This window comes from Papio anubis, chromosome 2 (assembly GCF_008728515.1).
Source record: "Papio anubis isolate 15944 chromosome 2, Panubis1.0, whole genome shotgun sequence".
Taxonomy (NCBI): Eukaryota; Metazoa; Chordata; class Mammalia; order Primates; family Cercopithecidae; genus Papio; species Papio anubis.
Window position 1 is genome coordinate 175803152 of NC_044977.1, and position 22376 is coordinate 175825527.

General features: G+C 35.2%; 1 protein-coding gene across 9 annotated transcripts in view; it reads left to right on the forward strand.

The window, feature by feature from the left end:
• Nucleotides 1–22376, forward strand: part of RBMS3 (RNA binding motif single stranded interacting protein 3) — a 1467317-nt gene that overhangs the window by 1198267 nt on the left and 246674 nt on the right. For all 9 annotated transcript variants that reach the window (XM_031662883.1, XM_031662884.1, XM_031662885.1 and 6 more), the window contains one exon: nt 1965–2044. In XM_031662883.1, coding sequence (XP_031518743.1) covers nt 1965–2044 — 80 coding nt within the window. The remainder of the gene's footprint in view (nt 1–1964; nt 2045–22376) is intronic.

Here is a 22376-nt window from a genome sequence, read left to right on the forward strand (position 1 = left end):
AAAGTACGGAACCTAAGGTTTGTATATATATACATACCTTCCTTCAAGATGTAGGACCCCACCTAACTCTTTGGGCGTCTTACATACAGTGGATTTTCAATAAAAATGTCATAACACTGACGACTACATTACTATACCAATCAATCCTCTAGGCTGCAAGCTGTTCAAGTAAAACACATCTTGTCGACTTCTTCTGTGGAATCCATCAGTAGTATAGCTTAGTAGCTATAGCACAGGCTTTACTGTTGCAGAGGTGTTAGTTCAAATCTTGACTTTACCTCTTATTGGAAAGGTAGTTTATCTGTCTAAGCCTCAGTGCCCTTATGGATATGAATGACAATAACAAGATCTACCCATCAGGTTTGCTAATTCATCATTCAACAGACATTTGTTGAACACTTTCAATTGCCAAACATTGCTGAGTGAATTAAGATAATGCCTCAGGGTTACCTCTGAAAGAAGGCTCAGAACAGAGCCCTCCACATAGACACCTTTCAAAGAGTGAATAATACTTTCTCAGCATTGATGAGTTTGCGATGTTCTCTTATTAATCTGGTCATCATGGTCATGACAAAAGTTGGCAATTGGGGTACATTTCTTTTTTTTTTTTTTTTTTTTTTTTACTGTTCTTTCATTGATTTATTTTTTTATTTTTTAAATTTTTTTAAATTTATTTATTATTATTATACTGTAAGTTGTAGGGTACATGTGCATAACGTGCAGGTTTGTTACATATGTATACTTCTTGTGCCTTAAGGATCTAGAACTAGATGTAACAAATTTTATATGACTCCAGCCATCCTAATACTGGGCACCTAAAGGAATTATAAATTCTTTTATGCTAAGCAGGAAGATACATGCATTACGTATGTTTATTGCGGCACTATTCATAACTAGTAAGACTTTGAATCAACCTAAATGTCTACCAGTGATAGATTGATTAAGAAAATGTGGCTATATACACCTATGAATACTTCTGGCAGCCAAGCTAAAAAGGATGATTTGTGTCCCTGGTGGTGACATGGATGCAGCCGGGAACTTAATCATTCCAGCAACCATCACAAGAACAGAACTAAACACCGGTTGCCCCTACCCAGGTGGAACCACAATGAGATCACTTGACTCCAGGAAGGGAACATCAAGTACACCGGGCCTATCATGGGAGGGGAGGGAGGGATTGTATTGGAGTTATAATTTGATGTAAATGATGAGCTGATGGGTGCAGCAATACTCAAGGTATAAGGAGCATATATGTCTATATGGTCCAAAAAAGAGCCCGTGATCTCCCAAGAGATAATCCTAAGCTGCAAGAAAGCTGGAGGTGAACTCCTCACGCTTACCTGACTCCAAACTATACTACAAGGCTATGCAATCCAAACAGCATGGCACTGGTACTCAAAACAGAGATATAGACCAATGAAATAGAATAGAGCCTAGAAATAATACTACATCTACAGCCATCCGATCTTGACAAACCTTGAGAGAGACAAGAAATGGGAAAAAGGATCCCTACTAAATAAACGGGTGCCAGAAAAATCACAGCCATGCTAGAAAGCTTGAACTGGATCCTCTTTCTCTACTCTTTATATACGAAAATTAATCTTAAAGATGGATGAGATTTAAATGTTAGACTGAATACTATATAAAATCTCTAGAGGAAAACTCTAGGTAAATATTCAGGATATAGGTATTGGGCAAAGACTTAAGCGTCTAAAAATAATTTCAAAAGCTGAATGGTATAAAGCCAAATTGATAAATGGATCTCTATTAACTAAAGAGCTTCTGCATAAAATAAACTACTTCATCAGAGTGACAGGGCAATCCCATAGAATGGGAGAGAAAATTCCTTTAGGTGGCATTTCTAACTAAGTGCATTTCTATGTATTTTCTTGGTTTTCCTTTACTTCTTAAGTTTCTTTTTCTTGACAGCCATATATGACGTCTGGTTTACCTTTTTTTCCCAGAATGGAGTCTACTGAAAAATGTGAAGTGGTAATTCAACATTTTAATGGAAAATATCTGAAAACACCACCAGGCATCCCAGGTAAGAAATGTCACTAATTAGTCACTAAATGATGCCGAGGCTTAAATTGCTCTTATTAGAATAAGTACATGGTAGAGCCTTTGTTGATCACTGCAGATTTGGGGAGTTTGCTTTTATTAATGTGTATTTTTAAAAAATACTGTGTAGCAACTCATCTTTCTCAAAAACTTTTTGGTAATTCTTTGGCTTTTTGAATCTCTGCTGCTAATTTTGTAAAGTGGATTAGAAGAAAACCATAGCAAATAATAGTTAAAGAATGATGTGCTGGAAGTGATGGAAGTTTATGACTCAGCATTAATATTAAAATTCCAATTTCTTAGTTACAAAATACCTAAACAATGATATTCACAATGAATCCCACAAATTTATGCCAGCCCTGAAACATTTCTTACCAGTCCATGACAAGAAAAGTACAGAAACTGAGAGAAAACATTTAGAAACTTGTATAATGATTTGACAATGTCACGAAATCTGAGTGCATAATTTTCTTTTACAAAAATATTGGTTACTGACAAATTGGAAATTTTAGAAAATACTGTCTATTTATCAGAGCTAGTTTGAGAAGCCCCAATCTGAACTATCCCAGGGCATTTCACACTTCCCAAGGCAAAATTCCTAAAGTTTTATATACATCATAAAGTGTTCTAACTTTATACTATTAAGAATTACATTAAACATGAAATAATTGGATTTATTATGTGTATCAGAGCTACAAATGCCAGAACTTGAGGCGGTAATGTATGTGGAAGGTTTTAATATTAACTAAGTAAAGTTTTAAATATAATTTCTATATAAAAATTAACAATTGAATGAAGTATTAAACTAAGAAAAATTACATAAATAATCATCTGAATAAGGCAGGTTGGTTTATTTGTTGGTATTTTATATACTGTTAGTCTCAGAGGAGACTAAGGTGACTTCTTTCATCTTACAATACGTGGCTTTCATCTTTATAAGCTTGATTTCAATAGTGTTTGCTGTATAATGCATCTACTATTTAAAACCCATCAGAGAGTTCAGAGGTTGAGCATTTTAGTTTCTTAAAATATATTGAGTTTATAGATAAGAGGAAGCGTATACAAAAAGAGAAATATTTTTGTGGAGGGTTTTGTAATGACTTGCTTTGTTTAAGGGGGATGTCAAGAATGCAGAAAGACCCTTCAGACAGACAACTTGCATAATCTGAAAATCTAAAGTAGCTGATTGCTGGCTAATCAGTGAGTCAACATATAGTGAAGACTGTGCCTTGATTTGGTTAGCTTCCATGTGTAACGTTCCCTTGGGAACTGACTGCATTATGATCCAATTGGAGACATATGGTGTTGTTAAGAAAAGAGTTAGCAGTTTTCATCTCAGCATGTTAGCTGCCCTTGCATTTTAGCAGAAATACTTTTTTTTTTTTTTTTTATAAACAGACATTTTAAGACACTTTACTCAAACCTGTCATCGAGTAAAGGAGTTGCGTTGTTTGTGGACTTTCCTCTTATTTGTCCTATTTTATCCAACAGAGACCTATCTAAATAGAAGTTGTTCAAACTAGGTGTAAATTATATAATTATATAAAAATAAAAATGAGCACACTGTGTAGAAATTATGGATGATTCAAGTTTTAGCACATCTCAATTTTTTGATTTGTTAAAAAAATTGATATGTCAAAAAGACATATTGAAAGCCTTCTTGCCCTGATTGATTTGAAGGTATTTCATTTGGTTTTCCCCATAGAACATATTGCTGACTAATACAATTTAATGCTGAAGACAAAGAAAGTCACTACAAATCCCCAAATGTCTGGCCATCCTTCCAGAATATGCAGGCTGTGATATTAACCTATCTAATATCATAGCTACACCCAATGGAAACATCGTGAATAGCAGGAACTTGGTTATGAGTTTTCTCACTCATTTTTATCTCCTGGGAACAAGAAAGACAAAATAATTATGTTCAGTTATAAAACTCTTAGGAGAGATAACTGTATGCTTCTGAGATTTCCACTCATCATAATAGAACTAAATACACAATATTGATCATCATCAGTGCTTGAATCTGCTTATTTATAAATTACTTTGAAAGTTATAGTTGAATAAAGGCTTCAAATGCTAAGTAAAGACATTTAATCTTTGACACTTAAATTAGGTGTGGAAGAAAAGAGGATATAATACAAGATATGGGTATTTTGAAAGGTAAAGTAGTAATTTGCCCTTGTTGAGTATAATTACTAAGTCACGACAGGTATAACTACAATTTGGGTGTATGCTGTCTGCCTTTATTGGTCCTCATTACTTACTACCTGGAAATAGCTGAAATCTTACTTTCAGAAATATATGTCTTAGCCAATATTCAATTCCATATTTACAACAGGGAGTAGGATAGCACTATGAGCTATGGCATCAGATATTCATACTTTTTTTTAAGTGGCCAATTTCCTAATCTTTTTCATTACTTTAGAGAGTGTGTCTTTGCTTGTGAATATACTCCACTATAATTAGTGTGACCCACTGAAAACTAAAATACAATTTTAAAACCTGAAAAATCTCAGTGTTCTGCCTTATCAAGATTTCACATATTTGAATTCAGAAGTTTGTGGTTTTATAGAACTGCACATCGATTGTTTAAATACATTGCTTTAAGGTCATGTCGATGAGGGACTCACAGTGATCCAATAATTATGACCCGAGATCCTCAGGCCTTAAGAAAGCTGTTGAAAGATTGAATATTATGTCAATCATCTTCTTCTCATACTAGAGCCCTATTGTATTAGTTTGTTTTCATGCTGCTGATAAAGACATATCCAAGACTGAGCAATTTACAAAAGAATGAGGTTTATTGGACTTACAGTTCCACATGACTGAGGAGGCCTCACAATCATGGTGGAAGGTGAAAAGCATGTCTCACATGATGGTAGACAAGAGAAGAGAGCTCGTGCATGCAAACTCCCCATTTTAAAACTATCAGATCTCATGAGACTTATTCACAATCACAAGAACAGCACAGGAAAGACCTGCACCCATGATTCAATAATCTCCCACTGGGTCCCTCCTACAACATCTTGAATGGGAATTCAAGATGAGATTTGGGTGGGGACACAGCCAAACTATATTGACTACATTTAATATTACTCTAAGCAAGTACAGAGCGATTGGTGCCATATTCATACCGTCTACCTCTCTGTTTAGGGACATTGTGGAGAAAATGCGCATGTGTTATTGGGCAAATATAATGGCATTCAGTTTCTGTCACTGTTGACAATGACAATTACTCTTAAAGGAGATGCAAAGCTAATTATTTTCCTGAGATGATCATCTAAGTTTCCAAGTCCCCAACTGTATTATTTCTATAACAGAACAAGGAAAAAAATCTATTTCAATCTAAAATGTTGACAATGCTCTGAATTTCAAATTCTAAAAATGTCATAGGTAAGGAAATTCGCAAGGACATGTAACACTGACCACATTTATGTTGCTGCCCAATTTCGATTTTAGCCATTGTTGGAATAATTGGCTAATTAAATATGATTCATGTTGGTATTCGGTTCTAATTCCTGACAGATATGTGAGTTGGAAGAGAACTTTACAGATATCTTTTTGGAACACGCTTTATTTCTCTAGGCTCCTCCTATTTATTCATAAAAGATCTTTTTTTAAATGAATGCATCATGGATCATTGATGTCTTTTAGCACATCCCAGAACTACCTCTGTTCATTTTAGATTATAATGTTATCCCCAGATTTTGGTTACCTGGATCAATGAAGCTAAATATACATGCCAAAAGTCAAATTATTGAGTACTAGTATACAGGAAGTTAACAAAGATCAGTCACATGTATTGCTGCCAGCAGATGAGAAGGAGACCAAAAGCATGTGTTAAATAGTGTCAATCATTTGACTGTTGTAGCCATCAGCAGAAAGAGATCATTCAGCGTTTTCTGCCTTCCCTAGAGGGAAAAGAAAATACAGCATTCCATAAATGTTGCATGTCCTACATATCGATCTTGATGCTTTTCTGGACAAAATGAAGGATCATTAGTTGCTTGCCTGCCTAACCCCAGACACTTCTTTGTCCCATAATGAATTGCACAGCAATGTTGTATAGCCCCAAAGTGTTCCATTTTCAAACCTCTGGCAAAAGCAAAGGGTTAGTTCCCAGACACTTCAGGGATCTGTAGGGCATGGACTTGAAAGGCTCACTTTCAAAGAGCCCCCAGAGCAGGATGATACACCATGCGGAAAAGGCTTTCACATGTAGGGACATGTATTGATGAACAGAACATGCAGGCCGGTTTGTGAAAAAATAAATCATGTTTTTCTCTCAAACTAGACATTTTTTTTTTTTCCTGTAAGCACGTGCTCCTGTCAGTGGAGCAGTCTTTTCAGAATAAAATGGAATAACTAACTTCTGGTATGCTTTCCTTATTCTTTAGATAATTGTTTCTAATCTCAATTGAAGCAGGGAAAATTTGAGAGAAAGCTTAGCACATTATGGGATCTTATAAAATTTAACAACTCTTGTAACTGACAGAACTTTGCACAAATAGTTAGGTATCAGAGGAATAATATTTTTCTAATAAATAAAGCATGGAGCTTTTTGATGTTTTGACATAGTAATTTTAATGTCATGTGTTGATGTAAATAAAAATGTGTATGACTATGTATGTATATGAATACTTTACGGGAGCAAGCAAGGAAAAATATTTACAAAATGATTTTTTAAATGATGAACACAAGTGTTCGTATAAACTTAACATTCCTGCCAGAGTAAAATATTGACAACATATTTCAATCAATTTATCTTACGTGATTCAAAAATCAGAATATTTAAGCAATAGATTTACAAATTTTTATCAGTGGGGAATGTTGCAGAGCCTTAAAGTCTGTGTTTGCTCAATAGTAACTATTAAGTCCACAAATAAAACTATAGCTGAGAAGAGGTAACAAATAAAAAATGCTATGGTGTGTAGTTGGGCAAAAAATATTTCTTGATTGTTCTGCTCAGGTGGAGCATTGCTTCTCTCCAAATGTTTCATCTTTGTGAAACTAAAGCATCACTTGTATAACACACTTTGTGAACAATGTAATCCCCAATTGGGTATCATTTTAGATTTTTCACTAGTAAAAATTTTTTCATTCTTAATGTTGGTGATGTCTTCAGATTATTTCTATGTATCAAACATACTTTGTTGCTTCGTGATGAAGAAAACACCTTTAGAATATTATTAATGAACTTCACAGAGCAGCTGGACAATATCATGGTTAATGGAGTCTAAGCATCTATGTGAATTCTATGGAATTTGATTAGGTCAATCAGTTTTCAACCTTTCTATGGAGCTGCATCTGATATTGTGAAGGTAAAAAAGCTATGTGCTGGTAACTGATTAGATATATAAGAAAGGAAGAAGAGGTGATTAAATTTCTACATCTTCATATGAGAAGCTAAATAGAGAAGGAAAAATGTTTCCTCTTCAAAAGAATAGAAATAATTGAAATGAGTTTTTTGACAGGGCTACATCTACTCTACTCACCTGTGATTTCAGCTGCATAGGAGATGCAATCTAGAAGCATCTTACCTCATGTATCCACCTAGTTTCTTCACTTTTCTACCTCAGGACAAAATCTATAAAAGCTTGCTCAATGAGACAGACAAATGTCTTCTACAAATTTGGGGGGAATCATCACCCCCTGGGATAGCCTTCAATCATCAGAGTATAGGAGCCAGAAGATAATATTGGGTCTCTCATCCTTTGGAAGGATAATTCTGAGTCATATTCTACAGAGTTCCTTGAGAGGTTATCCACAGTGGTCACAAGCTCAATGAGGTTTCCTTTATTAGCATTTTCCCCCTTCCCCGTCTTTTCCTTTTCTATCATATCAGCTTCCTGACATCAGCTCCCAATTAAACTACCTTCTCCCATGCTCTGATTTTAGGGAAAGTCAAATTCAAGTTGGGAGTTCTAGAAATTATGTTAGGGAACTACTTTTTGATTCAAAACCTCTGGCTATAAAGGAAGGTATTCGCTTCACTAAAGTAGTACAGTGAATTTCATGGCCCAAATATACTGTTTTTATGACTTTTATTCTTAAAAAGCTGATATTATAAATCACATAGTAGGGTTAATGAAGGTGAACATTAGAGGTAGTAGTCAGGTAGCAAGCCAGGGTTGAAATTTAGCAAGAGAGGTATGGAAAAAGACAAGAAGGACAAGAAAAAGCCAAGAATGGTGGCATGGCTGACTTGAGAACAACTGAGGACATAAAGAGTTAGATGGCTGATAAAAATGGAAAAGATTTAGGGAAGCCATAAAGCCCGTAAAGTGAAGGTGAGGTACAGGCATAGACAATTATCATCAAAGAGAAGGTATTTTTTTGAGGTTTTGGTCTTGGATAAATGTAGAGGTGGACATCGAATATGACATCCAGTGTGTGAATGCCTACAGCTGGCTGAAGTCAAGTGAAGAAGATCTTTAGTCAAGCAGCTGGAGGCTTATGATTAGAAAGTTGGAAGGTCTTTCACTATTATCTTTAATTTTATTACTTAATGTCATACTTGCCTTGATTGCCTCTTGAAGTTCTGATCTTGGTAGGAGCAGGTTAAGTGAATAGTGACAAAGAGTTTCTCTATTTGTTTGTTTGTTTTAATTTATCTGATTTTGAATTTTCCAAACCAGAGTCTTTTTCATCTTTTGTGGCTCAAGGGTTGTATGCTTAGCTCTGTAAATTCTCGCTAAATACTCTTTGGAGTTGTATGGTTTCATGAATTAAATGACAATCATACATATATTTGCTTTTAATGAACTTTTTGAAGGTATGGGGAGGATGCACAGCTCTGGGTAGACAAACATGCAACCAATTTGGGGGAGCACATTGAGGAAAATCTTAAAATATTTTTAAAGTTTTAATTTAAAAAATCTCCATATCTAAATAGAGAGAGAGAGAAAGAAAGCAAGAGCAAGCGAGAGAGAAATGTTTATAAGAATAAGAAACTTATTTAAAAAAAATTCCAGTTACATTTTGGAAAGTCTAATTTTTCTAAGACTGCTTTTCAAGGTGTACACTGAAGACTTAATTGTAGTTTCTTTAAATAACTCATTCTTGAACAGTGCAATGATGAATTCTGTTTTCTGGCATGGCAAATGGTCTTGCCTAATTATACTGGAATAATGTTTCTAAACTTTTTGCCATGGAGCTAGTTAAGCACAATGATTATGCAGCACTTTTGCTCCCCCTGCCACTTCTTCACATAAAAAGATAAATGTCTTGAGAAAAAACAAAAAAGAGAATTTCTTATCTATATTATATCCCTTTTGGCATAATAATGTTGCTCAATTCTGCCTAGATAAATTATCACATTAACTTATTATTTCTTTTATAATGCTATGTGATATAACATACTCTATAGTTTTTAATCAATAAGATATGGTTAATGCTTTCTTTACCATATTTTTTCATGGTTTCATATAAAGCACCAATAAGTAGCAGCATAATGTGTCTGCAGTTTCCATTTGGTTACATAATTTGATTGATTAAAATAGTTGTAATTTCATGAGATAGAGAAAAGGGATGAGGAGGTTTTCTATACATCTCCAAAATCATGAACCACCTTCATAACTTATTTCTAAAATACTGACTCCATTCAGGTCTGCACGAATTTCTGAACTGAAAATTTCACGTAAAAACTTACAAAATAAATAATAAAACACTAATTTTGCTTCTAACACCATGTTGGGCTTTGCCTTCTGTCAGCATCACTAATGAGTAGCTAAACCATTTAGTGTCTGTCTGGATGAGTCCTATTAGCAAGCTGAGGGTTGAGTGGCTTAAGACCAATTAACACACAAGCCAGAGAAACCAAATTGAATAATTAAGTTCTTAGTGCATTTCAGAATCTAGAATCTCATTTAATAGGATTGATTTAAGAACACATTCTAACCAATTTTTGTATGAATGGATAGTATTCAAAATTAAATACTTGCCACTTTCTCCCTGTAACCATCAAAAAGCCTGCTATACACACGCCTCATTATTTATGATCTAATTTTTTAGAATGAAAAGTCTGCAAAACTTAAGAAAATATTTTAAGAGAAATGTGAATGAAAACAGTAGGCAAGTTCTGAACTAGTCATTATGTGTTTATCTTATTTCTGCTTTCTCTGATTTCTTATGTCTTTCAGCCCTGAATGATGAATCAATTATTTGAGTAATATTTTAGTTATTTTTCAGTACAAAAAAACAAATCTTTCATAGGAAATTGGCATGCTTATGAAGATTCATTTGTCCCATTAGATTGTGAGTTTTTTAAAAAAGAACTTTGATGTTTATCTCCCCCATCTTCCTTAAACAATTCAAACCCTTTGAAAACAACGACTGTACCTTACTCTTTCTTCCAAACATCTAACCCAAAGCCTGGCACAGAACAGTATGAATATCATTTGTTAAACAAATAAGCAAATACCTACTTGTGGCAGACAGAATAACGGTCCTCTAAAGATCTGTAAGTCCTAATCCCCAGAACCTGTAAATATGTTAGATTACATGAAAAAGAGTAATGGAGGTTACAGCAGGAATTAAGGTTGCAGCTGGAATTAAGGTTGCTAATAAACTGACCTTAAAATAGGGAAATTATTGTCTTAGTTTGTTCTCGTATTGATATAAAGAACTACCTGAGGCTGGGTAATTTATAGAAAAGAGAAGTTTAGTTAACTCCTGGTTCCACAGGGTGTACAAGAAGCATGGTTGGAGAAGACTCAGGAAACTTACATCAGGACAGAATGTGAAGGGGAAGCAGGCATGATCTACATGGCTGGCGCAGGAGGAAGAGAGTGAAGGAGGAGGTGCTACACGCTTTTCAATAACCAGATCTTGTAAGAACTCACTATCATGAGAATAGCAGGGAGGAAATCTGCCCCCATGATCCAGTCACCTCCCACCAGCTCCGTCCTCCAACATTGAGGATTGCAATTCAACATGAGATTTGGGTAGAGGCACAAATCCAATCCATACCAATTAGCATGGTTTATCTGGGTGGGCCCAGTGTAATTAGAAGCATCCTCAAAAGTGGAGGAGAAAGGTAGAAGAGGAGGTCGGACTGTGAAAAGAATTAACCCAACATTGCTGGCCTTGAAGACAGGAGGCAGTCTTTGGAAGTTGAAAAAGGCAAAAAATTGGATTTCTCCCCTAGAGCCTCCAGAAATAAACTTAGCTTTGCTGACACCTTGATTTTAGCCCAGTGAGATCTGTGTTAGACTTCTGACCTATAGAACTGTGAGATAATAAGTTTATGTTGTTTTATGCCTCTAAGTCTTAGATAATTTGTTATAGCAACAACAGCAAACTAAATATACTAGTATAGAACTTGTATTCACTGAATATCATTCAGACTATTCCTATATTAATTATTAAATAGCCTCCAAAAAACTCTCATAGTTTATCCTAATTTTTACCTTCTTTGTAAGTTTTTATTGAAGAAAAATAATATTCAGTGATGCTTGTTAAAGCACAGTAAGAAACACTTTTTCTCAGCACCATCACGATAGTTACAGGCACCACTGCAATGGAGTCTCTTACAGTAGAGATGAGAGATTGGACTCAACTCCGAATGCAGCATAGACAAGTGGAAATTTACAGCCAAGGAGCAGCATAGGAGGTCAGTGGTTGGAAAATTACCAAGAGGAAGCATCAGGGGTAGGATTCTTGCTGAAGACAAGCAAGGGTAATCAGACATCTCCTAGAAGAAAGTTCAGTCAGCTGACTAAAGTAAGGCCAAAAAATGAATCTTTTCAGTATCATTAGAGTTGCTTGTGTGTTAAACAGAAAAAAAAAATCTTAATTATTTTAACTTCACAGTTTCTTTATACCTTCTCATAAGCACATATTACTATAGAAGACTGTTCAGTGTCTGAAACAAGAGACTTTGGGAAGTCCTTATATATTAGAGCACATTGTTTTTTATTCAAAGAAATACAATATGAACTTAAACTATCTGATACCATAAGTAATCAGGAAAATAATCCTAATTGCTAATGTAAATCCATGCCAATGTGTATCTCTTGGGTCTCAACCTTAATACTTGCTTTCAATAATTCCTATTCTTGAAAAATTATTAGGGCCTAGAAAAACAGAATGGAGCTCCTTGAGGTTAAAATCAACTTTAAGTTTTAGATGATTATATCTAAAGCATAGATCATGCTCACACCCCTACTCATTGTCCCATGAAACAGGGAGTGTCCTAAAGCTCTAAATGTCCTGAATCTTTCATATGAAAGTTTAGTTTTGAGATACAAATTAAAAATTTAAAGGTGGTGAATATACATACTTACTATATATTAAGAAAGATAGATAATGCTTATGATTAAATGATTTAAAAAATTAAATGAATTTTCAAAAATGTGTTTCTTAGCCAAAGTTGTTATACATTCCATATTACTCCTGTAGCAAGACTGGGAGCCTGTACATATGAAAACATAACCATTTTCTATTGAACTGAGTGTGAGATGCATTTTGGACCAGGGGTTTATATCAAACAGTTGCACTAGTTGAACCGCTGAGATGCCCTAAAGAAAAAGAACTCAATAATTTAAGTTGATTTCTAGCTGTTTGTTATTAGAGCAGATGTTAGTGCTCCCGGAGTGTTTGCCCGTGGCCATCAGCCAGCACCTGCATCTCTTTCATTAGGTGGACTGCCCTCAGGCCGCAGCAGCCTCTTTTGCCTGTGAGCAGTGACAGTCAGAAGTACCTGGGAATTTACATCCCCATTTGGGGCTGTCCATAAACAGTGACTGATAGCTGTTAGAGTATCAATATCCCAGTTCTTCTGCTTCTGATGAGAATACTCTGTGTGTGATGTATACTATCTCTGTAGCTTTCCTGAAGGATTCAGACAGTTATAGTTTGTGGGACTGTTTAACACCACATCCTTGCTTGACTCCTTCACTTCCTGGTCCCAATTCCCTATTCTCTTACTGGCTTTTCCTGAAAATACTTCCTAAGAATTCACGTTCACAAGCAACCTTGTTTCAAAGTCTGTTTCTGGTGGACCCAAACTAAGGTATTATATCCATATACAGCCTAAATGTGTATTCTATGATCTATTATTTTCATTAATGTTTTGAGTTTTACAGTCTCATCTATAAAATGTACTCAAGTTAACTGAATCCCTCAGGATACATTGAGGGAGGTTTCAGAAGTGAATATAAAATTCCTCAAATTCCCTCACTTCACTGGAAATAGATATACTAGACACTCTAAGTAAGGCAGTATTTGTTGATAGGTCACTGGCTTCTTTGTAAAAGGGATACACCATTTGAATGTTGATAAAGCATGTGTAATAGCAGATAAAAATGTGATCAGGTCTCCTGTAAGTGAGCAATCACCGGCTGATTATCATTGAGCTAATCACAATATGTCTTAATAAAGGTCCATTCAAAAGAATCAAAATCGTATCCATATATAAGATAATGGGGTTTTGAAATTAAAAAAAAAATCTTAGCAAAGTATACAAAAGCACTGAAGAAAAGTATTGAAACTAATATGTTTTTACACATAATCGTTTTAAGATGGTATAGTGAGCTCGCTACAAAGGGTGTTACAGAGACTGCTGGAGGTCCCTAAGATCCTTTCTGGTGGTCTACAAGGTCAAAAATATTTTTCCCATAATACTAATTCATTATTTGCCTTTTTCACTCTGATTCTCTCATGAATGTAAAGTGGAGTTTTCCAGGGGCTACATGATTTGAGATGTGGCAAAAGATGGAATATGGAAGCAAATATTAGAATCCAGCTGTCTTCTATTAAGCCAGAAATGACAAAGCCATTCTTCTCTTTTTTATTTTGCTTCTGGAAATAGTATTTTTAAATAAAAATATATGATTTATGTCAATATGGAACAGAACTACTATTATTTTAAAATAAATAAACATCTACTTATTTTATTTTTTAATGGCAAGCGTCAATAAATATAACCTGTCTAAACAAGTTTTGGGGAATCTTCAATAATTTTTCAGAGTGTAAAGAGGCCCTGAGACAAAAACAAAAATCAAACATTGAAAACTGCCCATACAGAACAAATTCAAGCCCTTCATCTTAGAAAAGATGAAGAAAGATAACCAAGATAAAGGCAGAGTTTAAAATATGCTCTCACTTTTTTTGGTCTTATTTTGAGAACCTATGTATGTTCTAGAAAGCTAGTTTCAATGGAGCAATTGAAAACTAAATTTCAGGCCAGGCGCAGTGGCTCACGCCTGTAATCCCAGCACTTTGGGAGGCCGAGGCAGGCAGATCACGAGGTCAGGAGATCAAGACAATCCTGGCTAACACGGTGAAACCCTGTCTCTACTAAAAATACAAAAAATTAGCTGGGCATGGTGGCGGGCATGTAGTCCCAGTTACTTGGGAGACTGAGGCAGGAGAATGGCATGAACCCAGGAGGCGGAGCTTGCAGTGAGCTGAGATGGCACCACTGCACTCCAGCCTAGGCGACAGAGCGAGACTCTGTCTCAAATAAATAAATAAATTAATTAATTAATTAATTTCAATTAAATGAGTGCTACCAGTTTTTATTTTTTATTTATTTATTTTTTTAACAAGCATTCAGGTGCCTAATCTATAGTGAGTATTTTGTTTTATTTTTTAAATGTAGAAGCAATGGTTAGTCTTCTGAACATTTGCATTCTCATTTTTATTAGCAACTAGCATATTGTTTGACAGAATATGTGAATGTTTTATTAAGACAACGTATTTAAGCAGCATGTGTGGCGTGCTGCAGTTGTGGGAATGGAATTATGTGAATTTGTGAGTGGCATGTGAATGAGTCTGCCAAAATTTAGGGAGAGTTTAAGACTAACATCTAGGAGCCAGAAAGCTAACCCCAGATACCACATGGCAGCTATGTTATCATGGTAAGAACTGTTCTGTGTTGCTTCTTTTAGTCGCTGCTAATTTCAGATAATGTTCATCTTACATCCGGACTTCACCATGGTGAATGCTATTCACCATGTAGGACATATCTTAAGTATGACCTTCCAGGTTTGCTAGTTGTAGTACATGATTAATAATAATAATAATAATAAATTTAAACACTACCATGCAACTAATTGAACCCTGTATATTATTAGTGTTCACATAAAATCTTTTAAAATTTTCAGAAATTAAAATCTCCTATTGTAGAGTCACATAATCATGATTTCATTAAGCTTATTGCATCTTCACCTAATTTGAACGATCTCTAAGGAAAGTAATTCTCTAGTCACCTTTTGTAACTAGTTGTAATTTTATCTGAATGAATCCATGTAATAGATGAAATAATTTAAGGTAAAATTCTCATATAATTTATTTTTAAAGGACACAACTCAATATTTGCTTACATCGTTTAACAGTCCCTTCATTTCTCATATCCCAAAGACAAGTATTTTACATCTTTGCTATACCTATATGATGTTAAGGAAAAGAACATCAGGTCGGGCGCAGTGGCTCAAGCCTGTAATCCCAGCACTTTGGGAGGCCGAGACGGGAGGATCACGAGGTCAGGAGATCGAGACCATCCTGGCTAACACGGTGAAACCCCTTCTCTACTAAAAAATACAAAATAACTAGCCGGACGAGGTGGCGGCACCTGTAGTCCCAGCTACTCGGGAGGCTGAGGCAGGAGAATGGCGGGAACCCGGGGAGGCGGAGCTTGCAGTGAGCTGAGATCCAGCCACTGCACTACAGCCTGGGCGACAGAGCAAGACTCCGTCTCAAAAAAAAAAAAAAAGAAAAGAAAAGAAAAGAAAAGAAAAGAAAAGAAAAGAAAAGAAAGGAACACCATTCGTCCAGCTTATGATGTGCTTTCTATGAGATCCTCACGGCCAGGATCCCCTTTGCCATTTATGAATTTAATTTCTGAAATAACATATGTTACAGAGAATACCACCTTTGCCTTTGGAATCAGATGGACTTTGGTTTCAATTATGATGCTGTCTCCTCTTTACTTTTTAACTTGAACAAGTTATTTAGCATCTTGCCAGGTTCCTCAGAGAACCTAATTGTTCCATTTGATGTTAACAATATCTCCTTTACAAGTGTTTCTAGAATTAATTGAGAGATTTTATACAGCTCCACAAAGAATTCTGGCAACAAATGATAGATAGTATTAGAGGTATCTATTAACCTCATGAGAATTATTTTATAAACATCCACCTTCTAGGCTAGAAGTATAATTTAATAGTTGAAGTCTCTGAATGGCATCATTGATGAGCATGATCTCGTACATGGGGTATATAAGGTACACATCCTTTGCAACTAGGTAAGGACTACCGTTCCATTTTTAGCCTTTTGTACAGTTATCATAGCTCATTCTAGAATGGTATCCAGTAAATTATACATGTCCATGTCAGAGGTTGACAGTTTTCTGAGATAATTGGAAAGAGTATAGCAGCAGAGAAATATTTACCGTGAATTTGCTCTCGTAATTCTCAGATTCATAAACACTGGTCCTATTTTTTTATAGGACCATGGCAGATGTGTTAATGTAGTCATACACAAATTTGTATGATCCCAAACTTATTGTAATGTTTTCCCAGCATATCATTGCACCTCTGGTTCCCAGGGCCCATATTCCCCTTGTTTCGCTCTTATTTCCCAAAGAAAGTCTGTTCAACTACAACACTTTTCATGCAGATTTTCCTGATTTCCAACTCCCCTTTCCTTAACTCTCATGGTACAGCATTAAATGCTTTTCTCCTATACTGGGTGTCTATTTGTGACATGTAGCCTCATTTAACAACTGTTGTATGCTTACCTTATCCCACTGGATGGCAGAATTATGCGTTTTTTATTCTTTTATCTCCTCCAATACCTACCATTTAAACATATGATGTTTAATATAGACACTGAATTGAATTTAAAATAGTTGAGCATATTATTCTAGTGTGATTTCCTAATATTGCCTTAATTCTCTCTTAATAATGCATTTTGTTAGTAAATGCTTATAAAGTGAATGCAGAAACCATCAACTGTGATGATTCCACATAGAAATATATGGCATAATACTTTTTGGGTATATTTTAAAACACTCAAACCTCAAAGCCTTCTTTCAAATGGAAGACAATGTTTAAAAGCACAAGAACCCTTTTCATTTTCATAAAGATTAAATTATCTTTCCATTCTGCTTCCCGCTTTCTATTGCTACTTTCTCCAGATTAAATTTTTTAAAGAGTAATGACCTATGGACATTAAACGCAAAAGGAATATAAAATAAATGTTTTGGAATACCAAACATCCTGTTGGTTGTTACAATTAGTTCTACAACAACAATTAGATTCTTTTTTCCAATTAAAATCATTTGAAAACACAGTTTTTGTCTTCTCAGAGGTTTCTCTTTTCCCAAAGTTTCCTTCAGGTCCTGTCCTTGTAGTACACTGGGGTTGTAGAGCCCTGTGCCACCAGGAGAATGGATTCACTAACCTTCACATTGATTTGAAGTGTTATTCAAATAAATACTTATACCCTTTATCTCTGATGGCTTAGTGAAGTCCTTTATCAATAGCACTGATATCTCCCCTTGACCTTTGCCTCTTGTTCATTCAGACAATTTCCGTCAAGATGTTTCATTTACATTTGTAATCTCTTGCTACCTCAGTTAAGTTTGGCACAGAAATCTATTAGTGCTGGATTCAGTAGAATTATTTTACGCCCTATACTCTTTTGGCTTCAGCAAAGAAGAAAATTTCTTTCTTTAAATTTCATTTTTTAATTTCAGGGTTTAAGCATTTCCTACTTTCTGCATATGTGTCTTTTTGTCTTTTGTCTGCCTGTTTCTCTTGTTCTCTTGTTACCCTTTGTATATCATTATTTCAATTTCGCTTCTTCACACCAATATCTACTAAGAGATATAGTTAGGGCCAGGAAATGTTTCTGATACCCTCTTCCCAATCTTATCAATAAACTTTTTTTTTTTGCAAGGGGATTGGGGAATTACTATCTGCCAAATTTTGTATTTAGTATTTTACAGATTTTTAAATTTATTTCTCAAACACCCTTAGGAAAAAAGAAACTGTTCCATCTTGCAGATGAGGAGGCTGCATTTTACATGATGTGTATAAATTGCTTTGATGCATACATACATACTAGTCAGTAGTAAATGGGCTGATTGACCCCAGGATTTAGTTCTGTCACCTTATTAGATATGGGACCATGAGCAGTTACTTAACCTCTGTGTTCCTCAATTTCCCCTTTGGTAAAATGGGTATAACCATAGTCTCTTCTGTACTAGTGTTGCAAGATCGGCTATGGATTAAATACATTAAACTACATAGAGCAACTGGAATGTTTCTGGTAAATATTAAGTGCTACTTAGGTGTTAATATTGTACTGCTATGTCATAGGTCTTTCTTTTGATGGAGAGGGGATATACTATAGGAGAAACAATCAGCAAGAAACCGAGTGTCACTTCCCTCCATTACCAAACTTGGAGGACCAACCTTCTTCCCTATATGATACATAGAATGAATATTAATATCCTGTATTGGGTTAAATACATTATTTCTTTAGTCTGATCAAAGATTCCTCCTTGAGATTCAGTTTCATACTTCAACACTCATTCTGATTTTCAGAATGCAAATATGGGGCCATCCCTTTAACCCAAGCCATGAACTTGGTTTTAACACTGATGTTTAATAAGTGATTCTTTTGTTTTAAAGGAAAGGTAGCCTATTTATAGAAACTCCCTTTAGAGAAACAATCTTTCTTTGAAAACTTAGCTGTAAAATGATGCTCTTTTGTATGTGTGTGTGTGTATATATATATGTGTTTACATATATACATACATGTATGTATATAAAGCTTAAGAGCTAAGTCTCGAAGAAAAGGCATACTATTAAAAAGCTCCAATTAGAGGAATGTCAGACCCATATTTTCTCTATCTGTATAGTATCCTTTCTTTGGGCCAAAGAAGCCATGGACACTGAGTGAGATCTGATAATGCTTTTTATTCCTTGAATTTCTGAGATGCTGGAGAGAAAGTGTCTTGCTATCAGTATTGTTTCTAGGATGAAAAGTACCACTTAAAAAAACAATTACCACAGGTATCTAATTCAAAAGACCTGAACAGAGTTCCTTCTGTGGTTACAAGGAAGCTGCAAATTTTAAAGTCATATAAGAAAGTCACATCTACTGGGATAAAAACAATCTCAGCAATCCTAGGTTAAGATGAAATATATGTGTATATATATGTGTGTATATATGTGTGTGTGTGTGTATATATGTGTACATATGTGTGTGTACATATATATTCACACACATATGTACACATATATATACATATATACAAAACCCCAAATCTTAATATCATGGAAGATACAATAGGTTACTGATCAAAGGCACAAAAAGATTGTATACTTTAGAGCCTAGCTTTTCTTATGATACTTTGATGTCCTTTACACTTGTAGACATTTGAGTTAGCTTTGTTTTTAATTCAATAAACAAGTATCTTTGAATATCTGGTAGACACAGAAAAACATTTTCAGTGTAAGGGCTAAGCATATAATGGAATAATTATAATAAAGGGAGTAATAATGGCCGTAAAAAGGAGGCATTGATAAATCCTGCATGAAGGAGAGGAATCAAGGAATATTCTGGAGAAGCATCCATTTTTACTGAAATTCGAAGATAAAGATGAAAGATGTTTCCAAGCAGAAATAGGTTGATGCTTTTTGAGACATCTTGATATAGTACAAGTTTAATCCTATATGCTTGACTTTAAATTGATGAGAACTAGTTTTTGCTGATAATAAACAGGTTAAGGGGACCAGATATGCCCCTGAGGCCTCTGAATTGATTATAACTAGATGGAGCTGGTTTAGTCTAGTTAGTTTTGATTTGAAACTGCTTGACTTAAGTTTTATTCACTCAGATTACAAAAAAAATAAATAAATTTAAGTGAATCTTATGGTTTGACTACATGCTTTAGATATTGAGAATATTAAACATTTCTCTATTGCATTTATAATTTGTGTTTTACCTTGATTGCTCTTTAACTTTTAATTCTATTTCTTAAAAATAATAGTTTACTTTTTATGTGAAATAAACTTTTCCAGTGTATCTTTTTAAAAACTCATTTCAAATGTAAGAGATTTCATTAATATTCATTTCTTTATCTTTTGCTTTTTCTCTACATTTAACTCTTTAGTATATTTGGTATCAAATAACTATCTAAACTGATTATTTTTCCCAAAAACCAGTCTCCTATCTGCACTTAAAAATTGATCTATTCTTTTCACATTCTTTGATATCACTTTTTCCTATAATACATGCTTATACCACTTACTTACCTATAATATGTGTGCTTGCTTTGTGTAAGAACTTACAAATCCTTATAATAAATCTTATCTCACAGAACAAGTCCCTGCTCTAAATTTTTCTTGCAGTTTGATTTTTTATTGTTTAGCTGTTCTTGCTGTTTTCATTATCCAGATCTACTTCAAAATTATTTTGTCACATTTTTTCCCAAAATGTAAATGATATATTCTTAAGATACTATATTAAGATATAGAACAGTTCTTAAAACCTCCCTTTTGCTTCCCCATTGTGGTCAAGCCCTCCCTCCCACCCTTAATCATTGGAAACCATTTCTTTGTCTTCCATCCTTATAGTTTTCTCTTTTCCAAAATGTTTATGTAAATAAAATCAAACAATGTGTAGCCTTCTAAGTCTGCCTTCCTTCACTTAGCATAAGGTATTTACAATTCATCCACACAGTTGTATGTATCATTAGTTTGTTCCATTTTATTGCTCAATAGTATTTCATTAAATGGTTTTATACTGCATTTTATTCTCCAGTTGAATATTTTTATTGCTATTAGTTTTTGGAAATTGAATATGATAAAAATGTCCACTTTTAGTGCTAAATCAATGTTTTATAAAACTTTTGGTATTATTAATCAGGATTGGATCCTGAATATTATGAAATACCTGAGAAACTCATTGTCTGATCATTGATTCCTGCTAATACTACCTCTTATATAATTAAATTTTGAAATGTTGAAATTGGATCACTGCTGCAGGCTCCCCAAGATACCGAAAAACTATGAGTCTGCTTGCTTTCTAAGTGGTGAGGCTAGTGGTCTAGGGCAAGTTATCAGCCCTGGTCACTGGCTGCCTGGTAATAGACTCAGTGCTGTTTTCAGGGGACAGTGGGAGTGAGATCAGCCTTTAGGACTATGGGCTGTGTGGGAGAGGGTTGAGGCCTGTGACTGCCAGTTTTCCCCCACTTCCCTGGTGACCTGTATGGCTCAGCATAGGCAGCCACAATCCCCTGGGAATATAACTCCATAGGATTGGGAACCATACTCTCATCTCCCACAGCAGCTGCAGCAAGTCTTACCCAAGGAAAGACTGAGTTCAGACATGCCTATCCCTGCCCCCACCTGTTGGACTTTCTCTACTCACCCTGGGAGCCAAAGACAAAGGTCATAATCTCTTGGGATCTCTATGGTCCTGCACACTGCCTGAGAAGCCTGAATACTTAACCAGGTGTCTCTAGGGCAAGTTCGTATCCTCCTTATAGGACCATAGCTGATGCGCTCTTGAAAGCTCCGCCTCCTAGCTGGAGGCCAACCAACACAAAACCAGTACACTAAACAAAAACACAAGCAAGGACCCTTTCAGAGTCCACTTCACTACCCTGCTACCTCCACCAGAGCAGGTGCTGGTATCCAGGGCTACAAGACCTGAAGATGGATCATATCACAAGACTTTGTGCAGACACTCCTCAGTACTAGCTCAGAGCCTGGGAGTTCCTGCTGGGTGGCTAGATACAAGAGAGCAATAACAATCACTATATTTGGCTGTCTGGAAGTCCCCTTCCTAGGGGTAGGAGGAGAGCACCACATTAAGGGAGCATCCTGTGGGACAAAAGAATCTGAACAACAGTCATTGAATCCCAGATCTTACCTCTTACATAGTCTACCCAAATGAGAAGCAATGAGAAAGACAATTTTGGTAATATGACAAAACAAGTTTCTTTAACACCCCCAAAAGATCATATCAGCTCACCAGCAATGAATCCAAACCAAGACCAAATCTCTGAATTGCCAAAAATAGAATTCAGAAGGTTGATTATTAAGCTAATCAAGGAGGCACCAGAGAAAGGTGAAGTCCAACTTAAAGAAATCAAAAACATGTTACAGGATATGAAAGAAAATTCTTCAGTAACATAGACAGCATAAATAAAAAGCAATAACAAATTCTAGAAATCAAGGACACACTTAGAGAAATGCAAAATGCACTGGAAAGTCTCAGCAATAGAATAGACCAAGTAGAAGAAAGAAATTCAGAGCTTGAGGACCAAGCTTTCGAATTAACCCAATCCA